Genomic DNA, 19,848 nt, shown 5'->3' on the forward strand with positions numbered 1-19,848 from the left:
AAAATATATAATACATTGTATTAATGTTTTTTTCAGACCGTAGTTATAGGATTGTAAAGAATATGTGGATATTTGCTGTAAAGCGAAATAAAGTGTTATTCTTTTTAATATGTATTTGTAATCATTAACCGAATTGTATACTACTATAATTAAATCTAAATACTTATGTTTATGTACGTAAGATTAGCATTTAATAAATTATAAAACTTTTAATATATATTTATTCCATTTTTTATAATTTAAAAATAAAAATATATATTTAGATAATAATTAATATCTCATACTATGGCCAATTTGCTTTAAATTATGTGTATACCATAAAATTTGAGATGGGTTAAACTGTTTTTTTATATTGCATTGTCAATTATTCGGAATGGGATTCTGAGAGGAACTCATTGTATAGATTCTTTCTTATGAAAACATAAATCTAACTATGTTTTTCTGTATATTGTAAAAATAGGAATATGTGGTTTAAGGTGAGGTTAGTTATTATAATTGAGTATACTTATATCTTATACAAAATGTAGAGTATAGCGTGGCTTATTCATAGAAATATTTTGAAAATATAGTAAACATATTTAAATCAATGTTATTTTTACACTTTTATAACATCTCAGAGATTCTAAAGTAATAGAAAAATATAGTTAATTTACAGCTTCAAATTGATAAACGACAAAGTAAATTTGTATTATGATATACATACATTAATGTCTATTGTGCATGTTTTTTGAAAAGGAACGAGCAAAAAACAAGTATAACCAACGTCTTGTCTCTAAATTTACGTTTACAACAAATAGGTTTCATTGCAGAGTTTTGATGAATCCCAATTTATAAGCAGTATTATTAGACTAACAACATTAGTCTGTGCTGTGGTAACACTGGTAACCCACTTGATTTCATAAAATATTAGAACTTATACAAATATTTTTATTAATATCTTATATTGTTATTTTTTATACATATTTCAAATATAAAAAACATTCGAATTAAACAAATATAAAAAAATATATGTTGTTATGGATACTTGTATATTATATTCATTAGACACCTCTTCAACGGAATATACATTGTTTAAGTATTACGCAATTTTTGACGTGATAAAATTTTCAACATTAGCTAAAACGTGCTTATTTTTTAAGAATATGGATATTATCTACGCGGTCAGCTTTTATGAATCTATAATTTAATTCCAAGAACTAAGTGGGGAAGGATAATATATATTGTAACGTTTTCCTTTTGAACTATAATTTCTGTAGGCTTTGGTAGTTGTCTGTTAGAATTTTTTATTATTTATGTAAAAAATATGCTGGTAAACAAGTTGTCGCTTTATATATTACATATAGCTTATATGAAAATCATTGCTACAGAAACCATCGAGTGAATCAAACGTCTCCAACAAACATTTCAAGTAGGAATTTATTTTTATTTGCTATTACTAAAAGTTTAAACAGTACACGTACAGTACTTATAAAATAAAATTAAAGATCCTTAGTTTTAGTTCAATACTATTTTGCACGTACTAAATATAAGACGCACATAACGTTAATGATTAATAAAATAAAATATTAAATTTAATACATTAAAATATTTTACTAATTTAATTAAATGATTTTTAAATGGGAGATGTAATATTTTAAAACTATTTTTAAAGAATTATATGTTTTATTTTATTGTTAAACGTATGCAATGTAACACGCATGTATTTATATAAATAAAATAAAACACAAGGTAAGGTCAGGACAGGTTTTAGTTTTCTGTTTGAACGATACGTTAATAGCAAAAAGTAAAATGTTTTCCTTACATTCTACGGATAAATAAATTATTTATAAATTAATTTACTCAAATATAGTATATCTTATAAATAATATTTTTCAGAATGCGTCTTATTACTGCATTATGTTTAGCAATGTGTATATATTACTGCTGTTCTACACCTATTACTACAAACGGTAATAACATGCACTAAAGTAATTTATTTATTAATACAATTTAACCCGTTATTCCTAAAGTTTTTCAATACGAACTTCTCTTTATGTTTCCTATTTATTGTAATATACTATTCATATACGAATATATTTATGCTTTTAGATAAGTGCACTTTTGATGATGGAACTAAAGGAGAATGCGTTCCTTACTATTTGTGTACCGATGATAACCCAGAAATACTTGTAGATATCAGGTATTTGTAATTCTTATAATTATATATTATATTACCTATGTGTAATATAAAGGTATTATACCTATGTGTAATATAAAGGTATAATTTTTATATTTTTGAATTTATTCGGATCCGTCTCGGACTGAAATTTGTTATGATTTTTTTATATCAGACATACTAGTTTGTAGAACTTAATTTTAGTAATTAAGTCAAACCGTGAAAGTAGTCTTAAACGTTCTTAGGAAATATTCGTAGGAAAATTTATTTTTTATAATTTAAAGCTCCAGGAATTGAAAGTTAAATTGTACCTTAAAAGTATAAAAAAATTGGGGTTAATTTTATAGATCAACAGTATTAGAAATAAATATATATTTTTTCAATATATAATTGCTTTAGTGTTATTTTATTTTAAATATAAGTTATAGCTTTATCTCTCTATATAAATATATACGTATATATTAGGTTGAATAATTTTCGAATAATAAATATATTGTGCTAATTGTCTTAATAATGTTCTTTCAGATTTGAGATGGACAAATGTGTAGACTATTTGGATATTTGCTGTAAAGTAAAATGAAATGTAATGATTTAATAAATATGTATGTATAAATTATATCTATATTTATATACGTAAATCTAAATACCCATGCAAAGCTTTATATAATTGTTGCATTTTATAAATTTACTAATAAATACTTATAACTATTAAGAACAAATAAATTACCATTAATTTGTTTTCAAGATTGATTATTTTAAATGATTTTTAAATTATAGTTAAGATATAAGTCTTCTGGGAACTGGGTAAGTAAATTTAAAATAATGTTAAATTGATGTAATAATATGATTCTATACAAAAATGCTAAGAATCTCACCATGAAATGTGCCTCAATATGTTATTTGTGCTAAATTCCTTCACAACCAACAGTTTTCTTGCATTTAGTCTTTGATACCTTTGATAACTTTATCAGGTAAATTAAAGTGTGACTTATTATACTGCTGTCTTTATAAAAAGCAACCTCCAAGTACACTGAAAAAATATGAAAATGAAGATAAATAAATATGTACACTATACAGCAGATTTGACTTACGCCTGTCAGGTTACAGCAGTAAAATAAAATATGTATTATATTTCGCCCCTTCTGTTTTTTTCCTCTCTAGTGATTTTAATACTGCTTTCCAAATCACCATTATTAATACTGTTCCATTGATATACTATATGTCGGTAGAATCTAGTCTTATATAATATAAAATTGCTGTTAATATGTCCTCTCAAAAGCCGAAAATATCAAGTCTTTCATGATTTTTGTTTATCAATATATTGTGGAGTTGTCTACTTAGGTCTCTGAGCCATCCAATGTTTTGTAATAATTATGTTACAATTATTATTGGACATGTCATTACTTCAAAAGCCACCAAAAGAAGAGAACGTTGTCAACAAACCAGGTAACATATTTTAATTTGCATAGATTCTCTATAGTCAGATTAAAAAATAATTATAAATATATTATTCATTTCGTTATGTTATACTGTAATTATGTTGCTTAATTTTTTATCAAAATGCCATAAAAAATAATTGATTTACATAAAAAAATACTGTACCATTATTTTTGTACCCATTAAACAATCAATTAAGAGTTCATAAAATATTATAAATTAACTAATTTTAAAAGTAAAAAGATTAAATTTAATTTTAGTATTATTTTGTAATGCTCAAAATTATATGTTAAGTTGCTTAATAGATGCGTGAGAATAACAAAAATAAATACTAGTAAAAAAGAAAAAAACATATAAAAGAGTGACAAGTGCTCATTTAGAAGCATCACGGACTGATCAGAAATGGAAGGTTATCAGAGAGCAGACCTATTTCGAGAGTCAGCAACAATTACTACAATATCACTACAACAAGGGCTGATATTTATAATATAATACTCATATGCCACTGCAATGACTAATTGATATTACACCCGATTGCCTGCTAAATATTTCGCATTCAACAATGCCGCCCGGCACTAACACCTTAATTACATCTATTTTGGTATAAATATTTACTTTTGCAATAAAATATTTATCAAACAGATGTCACATTAGAGCTCAAAGAAATCGCAATTGTTTTCCCAGCAACCTAATACTTTTTATAAATCCAATATATTAAATGAAATATTTAACTATTTATATTAGTATATGGTAATGAATCAAACCAGCGTTGCTTAGAATATTACATTATATTACATGGGATGTTATTAAAATTATTATTTACAGAATGCGCTTTATAACTGCATTTTTGTGCCTAATACTATGCGCATCCTACTGCTGCTCTTCTTCACTGAATGGTAACAAGAACAAGAACAGATAAATTCCTTGTTTATTTTAATTAAATAATATTATAGATAGTAAATGTACTATTTTATGGCCTTTTTGCTCTTATACTTATAAATATGTTTTTTTTAGTTAAGTGCATGACACCAGAAGAAAATAGTGGAGAGTGCGTCCCTTTTTATATGTGCAATGACACTTCCGAATATGACGCTTTCCATGACAGGGCGGATTTGACAGAAGTATTATTGTAAGTATTTGTTGGTAATCTTAAGCAGAAAAAATCTTATTCATCCTGTTAATATAAATTTATTTCAATACTTAGCTATATACAATATTTTTGTCCTCCTATCTGTCAACTAAAACTTATAAATAGCACATTTAAAACAAAAGTGGCAGCCAGAATAATGTGTGCAAATGTCATGTCGCTTTTGTTTGGGCTGAGTTCTTGTGACAGACAGACGCATGTATTTTACTTTTATAGTATATTCTATGATGATATTCTTTATACGCTGAAGTAGCTCATTATTCGAGAATTTTTCATACCTAATATCATTACAGTATTTATCCGTGAGTTTAGGAAAATCTAGGAAAACCTATTCGAAACCAGGTCTTTTAGATAATAGTCAATGTCTATTGTGATTATTTAGATAATATGGTGTTTTTTACACGTACTTTCAGTACTAGAGAATTAAAATTATTTTCTTAAGAAATCATCAACATGGACGTGCTAAATATTAATTATTGATGTCATATATATTTATATAAAATATGTATGTTTTAGGCATAATAATTTTATTAATAATTGCTTTTTTTTAGTAATTCAGCTTGTGAAGGTTTTCCATATTATTGTTGTAAACCAGGCGATATAATAAAACTAACGACATAATACTTTTTCATTTAAATATTAATTATGATATTATATTAAAAATGTAGTGTACTTATGAACACATTAGTGAAACAAATAAATCAATAAACTTTCATATAAATTGTTTTATTTTTTTTACTCATATATAATTTATATTTTTGAATAAGCAAACTAATCCATGAATAATGAACGAAGTTAGCTGCAAGTATAGTAGTGGTTTTAAATGTAGATAAATGTATTTATCAACTATTTAAATTAGATCTATAATAAATTTTCAGATTGTACACAATATTATTTTTAGCAGAATATTAAATAAATGTGAGATATGGAGAGGTAGATTTTTTTACTAAATATTATAGTAACCATTTATTTTTATTTGTAAGCATTAATTCAAAAGCCTTCAATTGAAGTAAGCGCCAAGGAAATAATAGGTATTTATATATGTATATGTATAATAAAATATATTTTTTAGAATATCGTGAAAATGATAGTAAAAAATATTTTAATCGAAATCTTAGAGATCCCACCACTGTGAGTTGTACCTGAAGTTTATGTATGATATATAAAGGTAAAAGTAAAAAGAAGACACATAAAGGTAAGACCGGTTTTGTTTTCAGTTTTTTATTCACTTATTGGAAAACTTAATTTAATCTTTTAATACCTCAGCTGGTACAGAGCCGGTTCGAAGAATATGCGTTTTAACAATATTTTTTTGCATCTTAAAAATAAAAAAATCTTTAAATAATAAGTTTTGAGTAGAAATTAAGTTATCTCTGTCGATTGCCTAATTTCTGTAAATTTGTTATAATTTTGAAGCAAAAGAAGACCCATTTAAAGTAATTAATATCTTTTTAGGAAAAGACGGATTCAAGACTGCAAAAATCATTCAATGTTTGCAGGCTGTTTTTAGTTAGTATGTTAAATAAAAAATAGCATGTACCGTTAGAAAACGGTAAAACGAGTTTTAAATAGTAATCTCAGGTGAGTAAAAATATTACAAACTGATCAGCTTCGATTAAAACTATTCAGCGACACGCTAACTTAATAGTATATTTTATTATAAGTTAATAGAAAAAGTAATGTTATATTCGCCTAATATTATTTTGCATAAAATATGACCGACAAATCTTAAGTGCATCTCATTGGCGGTTCGATTTAAAAGCCGCTGCTTTATAATGCAGTTACATAAAAATCATATAGACTGGATTTTTGTCGCATAATGTGCATCACTGCACCATCTATCGAGAAATAAAAATAAATACTGTGTGAAAGTCTCTTGATGAAGTAAAAAAAATGATAAATCAGTAGATACAGTAAATCATTAAAGGTTTTATAGGTATAATGAAATTACAAATTTGTTTATATCTCTAGAATAATTTCCGAATCCAATATGCTAATATGATATTATTTTTATATTAGGCAATTCCAAAATAAATGTCGTATATTTACGTTATCAGTCGTGCTTTGGCCTTTGATACCCGAGTACGTTTTTGTTACATCTATGTTGTTGCACATCTTGACACCACATTCCGATATTTAAAAAAAAATTGGGCCCCAAAATTAACGATGGTAGAATTTTAACTACGACCACTAAAAATTCCCTTATAAATTAAAGAAAGGTAATTTTATTTTAAGATTAACATAATTTAATACCCATACATTTCATGATTTTTGTATTAGAACACAAAATTACAGTCTTTAGTTTTTAAACCATATAAATTTTTAGATATCTTTGATTTTTATAACTAAAAATTATTTAATTAACAATTATGATGTAAATATCACTTTTGTACTTGCAAATAATTATAAATTAATGTAGTATGAGATTTAACGACACATATAGATAAATACAATCAATAAGTCTTGTATTTAAAAAAAAAATTATATATTAGTAGCTACACATTAATTATTATTAATTGTGTACTTCAATCAGTTACTTATGTATTCCAATATGTATATGAACATTGAAAATAAAATTATTCTGATTAATCTAATAAAAAATAAGAATTTAGAAAAAGCAGACATTGCTCTAAATACAATTTTGTCAAAAATTTTATATTTACCCATGAAATATGCTAATTTATTAAAACTCTTTGAAACAACTTCAAGTAATTTAATGAATTGATGAATAAAGACAATATTGTCTACTGTTTATGAGAATGATGAATTTTAGTTTTTTCCTTAAATGTGAATTTTTAATTGGTCTAATTGAAAATATGAGACTTACAACTTATGCAAACAAAAAAACAGCTTAACATGCTGAGCAACCAAGTGTTTTTTATTTTTTATTTATTACGTAAGTTCTTTAGAGAGCGGTTCAAAGACGAATCAAATGATCCCTGCTATTCGCCATTTTCCTTAAAAGCATAGTTAGGATTTCATAGAAGCACTCGTTCTTATTTTATACTTTTTACTTATGGTCCTTGAAACATCTTTTATTTTCTCACCAAAGCTTATCTAATAAAATATAATGACTTTTGCTTCAATATAAATACATTTCGTATAAGAATCGCGTTGTATAAATCCAGTCGTCATAATATCTTTGCGATGTATATTTCTTCCAGTCGTAACTGAAAATTTTCCGTTGCAAAATATATGTACATTACATCCTATTTAAAATCTAACTATCTTAAATGATTGATTTTATTTTGTATGTCAAAAAGTTTTTATACATTTTCATATCTAGAGCAGTTCTCAAGAAAAATGCAAAATTATGTCTTCTCATTTCTAAAGTTATTTAATGGTTTTCTCAATGTTAAAAACTAAATTTATTGTAATATTTTTAAAAAGTTTTCAACTACTACAATTTTATAGTAGGGTGTTTAATCTGCTGAATGTATAGCTATATTCAGAGCATGTAGCAAAAAAAGGGGCACTGATTTATGATTAAAACTCTGAAAACATTGCTTGACAATAAAGGTTTTATGATCGAATCCAGGAATTTTTTTTCGACTTCCTAGATATCATAAAGTTTTCCCCTTTATATATAGATCATAAAGGGGAAAACTATTATGTGATTGAAAATGACCGTTGATTAGACATGCATTAAATATTTTAAATTTATATTTTGAATACTAATTAAACATTGATTATTAATGTAAAAATTATGTACTAATATGTCTTTATATAATTCATGTTTTTACATTATTCGTCTTCATTTATTAATTAGCTTTATTGTTTTCGCCCGGGATAGATTTAGACTCATTTTAATTTATTCTATTCATCCTCTCATTACAAATTTATTTTAATATATGGCTAAATACAATATTTTTTATCTCTTGTTTGCCCGTATTGCAGTAGCACATAATTGGTCGTCAGGACGTCGCTGTTCAGTTTATTCAATGGTTTTATTGTCACGTATTGCGGTATAACACGTTATCGGTAGTAAGCTTGTCGCTGTTCAGCCCAAATTTTAACTTAAAATATGAAAATAACACAGTTGATCTAGAAATGGCAGCCAGAGTGACATATACAATTGTCACGTCGCTACTATTTACCGTTTGGAGGGAGTTCATGTGGTGACAATTGGTTTACAACTAGTCTGAGAATGGCTGGAAAACACCTTCTTTCTATATAAGCTGGAGGAAACTAACGATTATACGATGGCAGTTGTCAATTGTAAGCTTTTTTAAAGGTAAATTAGTAAAGCTTGTAAATTTGTAAGCATTCAAAATAAATTATGTATCGATTTTTCGAAAAATACAGACAATAAGTATTAATTAATAATTATCTTTATATTTTTTTATTTATGTGTAGATTGATACTTGTCTAAAGAAGAATTAGCGAAATTTTAGTTCTAAAAAAACATTAATTTAAATTTAATGCTAATTTTATATGTTTTAATAGTTATTTGTATGTGTGCAAATGTTTTTTACAAACGTGTTATTTAAAGGAAAATATTTTCATCCATTACCGTTGTCTTTAAACGCGATTTTTTTTCTAAAATTTACAAGGATACCAATTTGCCCCATGGATCTTAGCATCGAGATATTTTCTTATATAGTTTTTGATACAAAAAGAAAGTCAGTGACCGCATTGGAAAAAGTTAAATGTTAAACGAAATACTTTTGGTTTTTCCGACACTAGGCAACTTTTACAAAAGGCATAATTACACATAAATTTCAAGTTTTCCAGTAGATTTTTACAGGGCTTTCCTTAAGAACTCGCTTTTGCAAGGATTTAAGGTCATCGCCAGCTTAGCTCGTTATGATGGGTAGTCACATGACTTGCAGGCCATGATCGCCGAATGGCCAGCCACCATTATTATAGAGGCTATCGAGTGAGACGCACGTCGTCATCAAAGAGACCAGGTAAATTTTGATTAAATCTAAATCAAAGAATATTCATGAATTGTAATATATTTAAGTGAAATTTTAAAATTTTATTTCAATAATATTTATTAAGAAGAAACATATGGAATTCTTTATATTTTTTATAATTACATGTAGAATACATACTAATATATTGCTTAATATATATATTTAAAATCGTATTTACGTCTAACTATCAAATAATAAAAATAATACTACCCACAAAATCTAAAAAAATAACTACACAAACATGATGTCATGCACGAAAAGTAAATTTTATTATTTGTTTTTATGTATTTCAAAACTAGTTTAACATGTTGTCCAGATATTTCTGAGAAGTCATTTAAACGACACAGTGTATTATTACTTTGACTAATACATACAAAAATATTTCGCTATTGTGTTAGTGAAATATTCCTAAATAAAAAATGTAATGAAATAAATTTGTTTAGTTTATTAGAAAGTTTGTATGTGAAGTCTATAATCAAAATCAAAATATAGAACAAAATAACATTACATTATTTCACTTTAATATAGTTAATGAGTAGGTACTTATGGTTAAAATCTAGAATCAAAATATTTTCTTAGAGTTGTATGTATTAATGAGCTATATCCGATATTTTCTCTAGTCTATCGCTTATAATTATATAGTTGTTATGTTTTCAATGTCATATCTAATAAGAAAATGTATTTTTAAACCACAAATCTGAATCGTTGAAAAAATATTCAACCGGTGTTTTTTTTTGCTAATCAGCTTATATAACTACTAATAACGTAACCGTTGAAAAATCAACGGAGAATATATAATAGTAGTAAAAATTAACTAAGTAGTTTCTTTATTTATAATCCACAAAATCAAAAGAACAAATTAAATTTTTAAAATATTAATTTTATTTGTGATAAAATATTGTTTTATTTTTAAAATCATTCTGTGTTTATGTTACTATGTATATAAAATTAATTCATTTGATTTTTTATACATTCATATATTTGATCAGAAAAAAATATTAAAACTGTGCACGCTTTTATTTTTATATAACAATAAAAATGCTGCTTTATTGGGCTTTTAATGGTTGTCTCAGTCGATTCTGTGTAGCTATTCTTGGTACAAGTTCGACTGAACTTTCGTGAGAGAGTTAAGTCGAAAGTGAAGTGGTAGTTCCAAAGGAAGTAAATTAGTACGGCAGTAATCTGGTTTTTCTACCATTGGTAATTGTGGGAAAAAATATTTCATGCACTTTGTTATTGTTTGATATTTGAGCAACTCTTACTGCTCAGATACTGTTATTTAATGCCGTCCGGATACGAAGAATACGTTGTTTGTCACGACAACGAAAAAAAATCGGAGAGACATTCATGTATTAAGGCTGATTTACACTGGATGCCAGCGACTAGCACCGTGTAAACGCTTAACGCTAGTCATTGGAGAAGCCAGTGCGCCACTGGCATGCCAGCAGCTGGCAGCGTCAGCAGAACAAATATTTTTGTTTTGCTGGCACGCCAACTCCCCTTTCCACCACTCTACCGTACTGGCGCAAGGTTAGTAGCGCTTTTTCGCAATCACTTGCTGGTAAGACCCGCCAGTCAATTTCCAGCTGGCAGCATGTAAATCAGCCCTTAGTTTTATGAACCTTTTAGCAAGTCTTTCGCAATTAATTTTGCCGCCGATAATGGTGATAATAAATACATTTGCCATTTTAAAACCATTTATAACATATCTATTATATCACTTGCAACTAAATTAATAGCGTTCTGCGCTAATTGGTGTCTTTCTTATATTAATTACACAATTATAAATATAATTTTTACTTAAAGTAATAAAACAATGTTGCTTTTAAAATGTTCTAAATTTATTATCGTAACCTGAATCGATTGACTCTTACGCAGTTTATTTACTGTATTGTATATTTAAAAAGTTTACTTCTACTAAAACATATATTCATTATGGTTGCCTCTTTACAAGCGCATGATAATATGTGCGCGTACAGCGAAATATTCCTGGTAGCAATATAAGTAATATTTAGTAATGTTGAAATATAAAACGACTTTGTTTTAAAATTTAAAAGATTTAAACCTATAACGACTCTATAAAATAAATTGTCTTACATTTAATTGTTTAAAAAAAAAAATAATTAAAAAACTATTACTATAAAACGATTTACTTGATTGTGTAGTGACAAATTTTATATTATAACAGTAAAGTTCATATTTACAATGCATTCTTACACATTCATATGAATGTGTAACAATACATAGTAAGTTTTATTTTCAGTTTTTCTTAATTACTGAAAATCATATATATTTATTTATTCTTAAAAAATAAATTTTGAAAGTAATCATAAAAAATGTAATAAAAATATAATTGAGAAATACGGCTTATAGTTTAATTAATAATGTAATTGTTGTATCTGAAAAAGAATTTCAGCAAATGCCTCGCTGCGCTGCTTCATGTCTGTATTTTTTTTTATTGTGTACCATACAATTGCTTCTGAATATTGGTTTTTTAACTTTGATCACAAAATCATACAGTCACACTCAAAAACAATTATATGAAACTTTTCTAAATTTCTAAGAATTTATCGTTCAAAATAATAACAATATGCATGATGTAATCTTACGTCAAGGTTAGTTGGTATGCGAAATTCTTGAAGGACACTGCACTTCTATAAGTGGAGAATATAAAACCAGTGGCCATTTTATCTCTTCGTGACATACGTGAAAAAATTGTGTAATTCAAATACATAAATAAAATACAGGTCAAGGGACCATATCATTATTTTGGAAAATAATTTTATCGTAGCATCGTTACATGACGGAAAATTACGTGTCATTAAATTTATACTAATGGTTAGTAATAATAAGTAAACTATTAGCTCGGTTATGTCCTATTGTGAGAGCTTCATATTATATAAATTATTTTATTTTTTGGTTCATAAAATGAAAATCTACGAATTTATATAATATCAAGCAAGTTGAACCACGTAAATGCTAAATATATTTATATCCTTAGACTAAGACTATAATGTTTCATTTTTAAGCATTGTTTAATATAATCTGAATAGAGTACAATATAATCCATTTTGTGTTGTTGAGAATATAAATTGAGAGGATACGTATGAAAGAAAAAAGCTAAGGTCAAGACTATAACCGGTTTTTTGTCAGTCTGTATGATACGCTCATTGCAAAACGCGTATTGCGGTTAACATATATAATATAATATATCATTGAAAATATACGTTAATATTATATAAAATAGTAAATTGTAAACATTTTTCAGAATGCGTCAAATTATTACATATTTGTGTTTAACATTATGTATAAGTTATTGCTTTGCTCAAACCGACTTGGATTCGTTAGCAGCTAATCTGAACAGTAATACTCCAAAGCCTATTGCTAATTTCCAGCCAGCACCAATTGGTAATTATTGATGTTTTATGACTTTTGCATAACTGAATTCTTAAAATAAAATAATGTGTTACTTTCAGACGAGTCTCAAATTACGTCATGCCTTACTTCAGAAGGAGATGATGGAGAATGTGTACCCTATTATTTGTGTAATGACAACAATATTATCAACGTAGATGGCACTGGAATTATTGATATAAGGTATGTGTGTTTTAAACGATGACATTCAAAATACGTTGGGGTACATAAAAAAGTAATCAAATATTTAAACCTGATGATCCATTGTAATTTATAGATTTATAACTTTGCTGTTCTTATAAATTTAGTCGAAATAGTGCAGTATATTATTTATTTTTAATTAGAATCAACTTTTTAAAAACGCGTACCTTTAATAAACTATGAATCAGCAATTATATTAGCTGATTAAAATATATGCAACCCAACCCAACCCCTTTAATTTAATCCTCACACTGCATGAAAGAAAAAGTTCTCTTCCCTTCCGATATAAATGTATATTTATTTATGTATGAGAAACCGGACTATGATAATCAGGTTTCCCTAATGCATCATTTTTACACAGATAATTCATAAATATGTATGTATATGTTACAGTGAATGTGTATTACCTGTAGGCGCGTGTGATGAGATACTTTACATTTCGCTCGCTCACATGTTAAGTAACGAGAGTGAGTGAGAGATAAGGGCGTGCAGAACGTTATGTTCCGCACGCCCTTATCTCTCACTCTCGTTACTTGAATGTATCACACCGTACGCCTGATTACCAGTGAAGTTATATTTTCACTAGTTTCAGTGAAATCATATCCAAATACATTTTCATCAAAAGTTATATATTTTTTTAGCGAAAATATCATTTAAAAAAATGTAAAATTATGTGCTTCTCTAAGCTAATGAAAGTTTTAAAAATAACTATAGTTTTAGATCATTAATTAGGTCAAATTGGGTTTGGTTATGTTTTGTTTTGTACAGAAAATGAACGTTTTGCTACAGTCAAAATGAGTCTTATAATATTTTGCAAATATAAGGCGCTAGTGAAATTGTATGCTGCTCTAAACTGTCGTTGAAACTCAATATACTATAGAGAATATTACTTTACTGATAAATACACATAAACATCCATACAAATGTATATTTTACGTACGCTAATATTTAAATACACAATCATATACATAACTACAAATTTACATGATTTTTTTTAATAAAAAAATTGGTTATGCACACAAAAGAGATGTGACCCATTCCACATTAATTGTTACAGCTCTTCATAGCTACCGCCGAAAACATAAATCAAATGATATTCGTTTTAAAGTTTGCTTAGTTGTACTGTCAGACCCTGAAAATAAATTAAGCAAAGCAACCCCCTGCCTGAACCATACCAGTGGCAGGAAACATAGTGGACTTATCTTGTGTTCTTTTTATGAAGAACCACATTAAATCTTAACCCTGGGCAACGCTGAGTATGGATATGTAGTAAATATATAAAATTATGTTTCTTCTTCTGTCAGTTTGTCCTCGACTTTCTGCATCCAATTAGATATTTCTACCAAATTATTACATTACTACTTATAAATTCTGAATAATTAAGAAAAATTAAGATGGAATAAATTATAAAATGTAGTATGTATGGCAAATATTACAATCAAATTGATAGGAGAAAATATTGAGAAGAGAATGTTTTAAAATATGATTATTATGGTTGCCTTCTCAAGTGCGAATAGCACGAGATTGTGAGCGCATATGTCAAATAATATAAGAAAAAATACATTATTTTTTAAATTCGTATTCAATATATAATATGTACATATATACTAAATAATTTATTTTAACATATATAATGATAGTTGCTTTCTAAATTGGCCACAGGCAGATCTAGTTGATGTGCGTTGTAGCTATTGTACATAATTGTTCTCATAACGGAATTTTATTGAAACAATTATGTACAATAGATAAAAAAATTTAGTTATGTTTATTGCTAGTTATTGTTTTTTTAATTACTGTAGCTGTTAATGATCGATTGAGGGTCTAAATACGTAAGCAAAATCTACGTCACTTATAACTTAGAATGAAAATTATCGATAATATGTTTGTACAAAAAGTTTTATACTATAAAAATGTTATTTGTAAGCATTTTTATGGTTCCTCTAATAATTTATAAATACAAAATAATTTTATTTCATTATTATATTTATTTTGTATAGACGAACGAATTTATTAGACATGTTGATAAACATAATGGCTACCTCCAATTCAACTAAAACACGCCCTAAGTAAGGTTTGAGATACTACTATTTGTTTGAAATTTCACAGTTTTTTCACGTGTATTTTTATGGTATTAGTCACAAACTCACTTAAATAGTTGTATTTATTTGTTGTTTGATCTGAATAATCTACATATTTTTATACATTTATATTTCATGTATTCCATATTAATTTCAGGGCACCTGGTGATTGCAGTTATTTAGATACTTGCTGTAAACTAGGAAACAGAGCTATTGAACCGATAACCCCAAAACCTGTTACCAAATCACCGATTTTGGTTTCGACACCAACGCCTAAGCCAGATATAAATGAAAAATTTCCAGTAATCGATAAACCTGAACCACGAATCTTGAGATGCGGAGAGAGGAATCAAAACGGCGTTGGGCATAGGATAAAAGGGGATCTGGACAACGAAGCAGAATTCGGAGAATTTCCATGGATGGTTGCAGTATTGCAGTGAGTACAAAATAGTTATATAGTACATCCATATTATATAATTCTTTCAACATTTTTTTGGTAAAATAATTTTTATTTGCCAGCATATTAAATTGAACATAAAAGAAGTATTCATATTAAAATAAATTTCTGTCAAACTGAGCGACTCTCCTCGTGAATTAATTATTCTCATGGCTAAGGCCATGCGTATTGGAAACTAAAGACGCTTGAAATGAAAGGACAGATCGATATGAATCAATAGGATTCTGAGGATAAGCACATGATTGCTTTAAAATCACATATTTGAGCAATGCTTTCATAACCAACTGCATTCCATTGCATAATTTTGATTGTATCAATCAGTAGCATAATGGTACTACCAACCATACAGCTTATGTATGCTTTGGTAATCCAAAAGATTAAGGGAAATAATGAATTCAAACCACTAGATAATAGCTTCTTATTCATTGATTTTATTGTCAGTTAAATAAAATTAATAGATTGCATTTTATAACAGTGGAATATAATTAAAGTATACTATACAATATTTTTAAGAACATTGATTACTTTTAAACGGATAAGAAAATCACAGGCAATTATTTTTGATATTATTTTAACCAATAAACAAACATTTTATTCTAATAATTCTGGGTCCTCAATAGGCAATAGGGATTGTAATAATACCAGAATTTTCAATACCGGTATTACAATGAAACAAAACTCGCCAATTTATTCTAATTATACACATATATTACTTATTATTTTTTGTCAGTTACGATTATCTGAAAGTATGAGAAAGGTCATAAAAAATAAAATCATACTGCAACATATTTCTTTCAAAAACAGATTTATATATAAAATTTAAAAAATTAGTAATATTAGTATTATTTTACATTGAGTGTGTCAATGCGAATATAGATCCCAGGGTCGCAATGGCAGCAAGCCATTTTGATAAATTATAGTTTGGATTCCAAGTGAGATACTTAATGCTCGCTTTCCACTTTGTTAAATTATTTTACCAATACGATTGTATAAGTCATATTTATTCTGTTGATAGTCGTTAATGAAGAATTGTAAATTATTGTATAACTTTAATAAATTTTCCATAATCATTAACTTTTTCTTTGTAGTTTTTAAACAAACAAAAATTGCGTTTCAGGGAAGAGCAAGTAGTGAACAACAAATCCCAACAGTTGAACGTCTATCAATGTGGCGGATCTTTGATACACCCAAAAGTTGTGCTAACAGCAGCGCATTGTGTATCTGCTAAGAGCAAGTCCGGAGGAGAAATCAAACTGAAAGCAAGGGCGGGAGAATGGGACACGCAGACCAAAAAGGAACTGTTGCCATACCAAGATAGAAAAGTAATAAAAATCATAAAGCACGAGCATTTCTATGCTGGTGAGTAAAATTTCAAGTCAAAAAATAAAAGGGTCGTCTCGGTTCATTAGGTTCATTAATGCGGCTTTAGCTAAACTCTCGTTTATTCCAAGTCGAAAGTGAAGTGGTAGGTGAAACCAGATTATTTGTTACTGTCGAAAAACTGTGTAGCGATAGGTTAAAAATCACTCTTATGGAATATGTAATACGGAGATTCAACGTTTAGATGTTATTTCAGCTTTTTTCAGGGGGGGGGGCAAAAGTCGGCCAGTCAATGGTGTATTATTTTTAATATCTAGATTTGATTAAGATTAATAGTATTTCATTAAATTACAAGCATTTTTCTAACCAAATTCAAGGGGAAGGCAAATGCCTCCACATGCACAACAATATCGTGCCGTCGTCTTCGCAATGGAAACGCTCGGTTATTAGCGTTCATATTAGGACTTTTTATAATAATAATGCGACTTACAATAAGTGAGAATCGAATAAATCATATCTACACCCAATTATCCCATTTTTTTTATTACACTTAGATATTGAATGAGTTTAGTTTTTAGAAATATATATCTACTGGTGAAAATGTATTTAGATTTCACTAGTGAAAATATAACTTCACCGAAAAATACACATTCATTGTAACATGTAAATAAATAATGATAAGTATGTAAATGAAAAGTTGAAATCATATAACTTTATTAGCACCTGCCACATAAATTATATTTTCACTGGTAAAATATATATCTACCGATGAAAATGTATTCCGATATGACTAAAAATATATTAAAAGAAATATTTTCGGGATAAACTCGTGTCTAGCATCAGGGACGTCATTTCATATTTTTCCACGGGGGAGGGGGGGGGGCAAAAGTTGGCCAGTCAGTGATCGTTTTTTTAATATTTCGATTTCATTAAAATTCATAGTATTTCAATAAATGACATGCATTTTTCTGGGCTAATTCCCCCGCCTTACCTAAATGACGTTTCTACATTTTTGGTAGAGGTATGCACCAGCTCTCAGGTGTGTTCATTGGTCTTAAGTGTGTGCTTTCAAACTGTTAATGAATACCTTTTAATCGATCTTTCTGCTTAGAAAAAAAGTCCAAGGCTACTATTTCAAATATTTTAACTACTGATTTCGTCGCAAAAAGTACGGGTGGAAAATGCTAATATTTTTTTTAATTATAGGTGGCTTATTCAACGATATCGCCCTTTTGATTTTGGATTCCCCTGTTGAAGCCGCTGAAAATGTAGGACTGATTTGTTTGCCGCCCAAAAACGTAGAGCCAGAACTTAGTAGGTGCTTTGCATCCGGATGGGGAAAAGACACTTTTGGAAAAGTTGGAAAATATCAAGTCATCCTTAAAAAGGTAAATATGTATTTTATTTTTGTTTTAATAAAAACTTCTATAAAAATATTTTTTCAATACTACATATAACAATGAATCATATTATTAAAATATGATTCATTGTTAATAAAAAAATTATACTTTCTGGAAAAAGCACGAAGAACATTGAACATATACAAGTGGTCAGTGAAATCCTAATCACAGAAAAGTTTCGCGCAGCTGTTCACTTTGTATATGTTTAGTATGTCGGCAAATAATATTTAGCGATTATCAAATGCAGATATCATTTTTGTAATCGAAATCATATATAGGTGCTTTCTCCCTTCTCGGAAATATTTCAGATAAGCAAAAAATATAGTTATAGCACAATAGTACTAAATAAATTTCTAAAAAAATTCGCAAATGAGTATCATTAGAACTCGTTCAGGCATACAAACTTATTGCGCAGAGTTCTTTCTTCTTTTTAAAGGCTTTTTACACATTATACCTGAAATTTAATGTCTTCTGCACATCAAATGCTATTTTGTTTACTTATTTAAATTTTTTACACTTTAAAAAACATGCATTACATATTATTTTAGAGCTTTTTAATGCCGTTTCAAGCTTGTACCTTCTGACGTGCACTAAGTGTGAACTAAATTTTATTCACAGATTGAACTGCCAATAGTCGAACGTTCGAAATGTCAGAAGTCTTTGAGAAAGACTCGTCTGGGGACTCATTTTGAACTTCACAAATCGTTCATTTGCGCCGGTGGAGAAGTAGGCAAAGACACATGCAAAGGAGATGGAGGATCTCCCCTTGTTTGTCCAGTTCCGGTAAGATTTATCCACAATTTACAAGTTAACAATATTATAAATCTTTCTGTAAAATTGTATTTTATTTTCAGGGTATTCCGGGTATTTACTGGCAATCAGGAATAGTCGCATGGGGTATTGGATGTGGAGAGAATGGCACCCCTGGAGTGTACTCCCATGTGAGCTACCTGAGGGAATGGATAGATGAGCAGCTTATTTCCAATTCCATAGATATGAAACCGTACCGCCTATAATTATTAAATTTTACATTTATATATATTTAGTACCCTTATGGTATATGAGATTGATAATAATAATTGACGCCATTTATGGAGAATTAAGCATTTTATAAAGATTAGTTAAACATTATGATAATGAAGCATATTGTATTTTTAATAAGGACGATTTATCATTTTTATATCTATATATGACACAAATATACTTATTTTACATGAAATATTATTTGTAGAAATTTATTTAAAACAACACATTATATAATATTAACACAAAATATAAGTAAACCATAATAATTGAATAGAAGACTGCTTGGAGATATAA

At 27.7% G+C, this 19,848-nt stretch overlaps 1 protein-coding gene and 2 long non-coding RNA genes across 3 annotated transcripts; all 3 read left to right on the forward strand.

Annotated features, from left to right (window-relative positions):
* Positions 1 to 1,322: 1,322 nt before the first annotated feature.
* Positions 1,323 to 2,899, forward strand: LOC148238054 (uncharacterized). Its single transcript, XR_015808875.1, has 4 exons — positions 1,323 to 1,408; positions 1,876 to 1,949; positions 2,089 to 2,179; positions 2,681 to 2,899. It is a non-coding gene; the product is annotated as an uncharacterized LOC148238054 (long non-coding RNA).
* Positions 2,900 to 3,514: 615 nt separating this feature from the next.
* On the forward strand, positions 3,515 to 5,429 carry LOC148238055 (uncharacterized). Its single transcript, XR_015808876.1, has 4 exons — positions 3,515 to 3,601; positions 4,418 to 4,488; positions 4,607 to 4,721; positions 5,291 to 5,429. It is a non-coding gene; the product is annotated as an uncharacterized LOC148238055 (long non-coding RNA).
* A 4,169-nt stretch (positions 5,430 to 9,598) lies between these two features.
* LOC148238056 (phenoloxidase-activating factor 2-like) lies at positions 9,599 to 19,747 on the forward strand. The gene is made up of 8 exons (XM_088181274.1): positions 9,599 to 9,649; positions 12,927 to 13,066; positions 13,135 to 13,255; positions 15,509 to 15,787; positions 16,926 to 17,167; positions 18,335 to 18,516; positions 19,147 to 19,311; positions 19,383 to 19,747. The coding sequence occupies exons 2-8, from the start codon at positions 12,928 to 12,930 to the stop codon at positions 19,542 to 19,544; spliced, it is 1,290 nt and encodes a 429-aa protein (XP_088037400.1). The 5' UTR covers positions 9,599 to 9,649; position 12,927; the 3' UTR covers positions 19,545 to 19,747.
* The last annotated feature ends 101 nt before the right edge of the window (positions 19,748 to 19,848 follow it).

This window comes from Plectrocnemia conspersa, unplaced genomic scaffold (assembly GCF_051122295.1).
Source record: "Plectrocnemia conspersa isolate PC_06_02 unplaced genomic scaffold, ASM5112229v1 ptg000002l, whole genome shotgun sequence".
In the NCBI taxonomy this organism is placed as follows: domain Eukaryota; kingdom Metazoa; phylum Arthropoda; class Insecta; order Trichoptera; family Polycentropodidae; genus Plectrocnemia; species Plectrocnemia conspersa.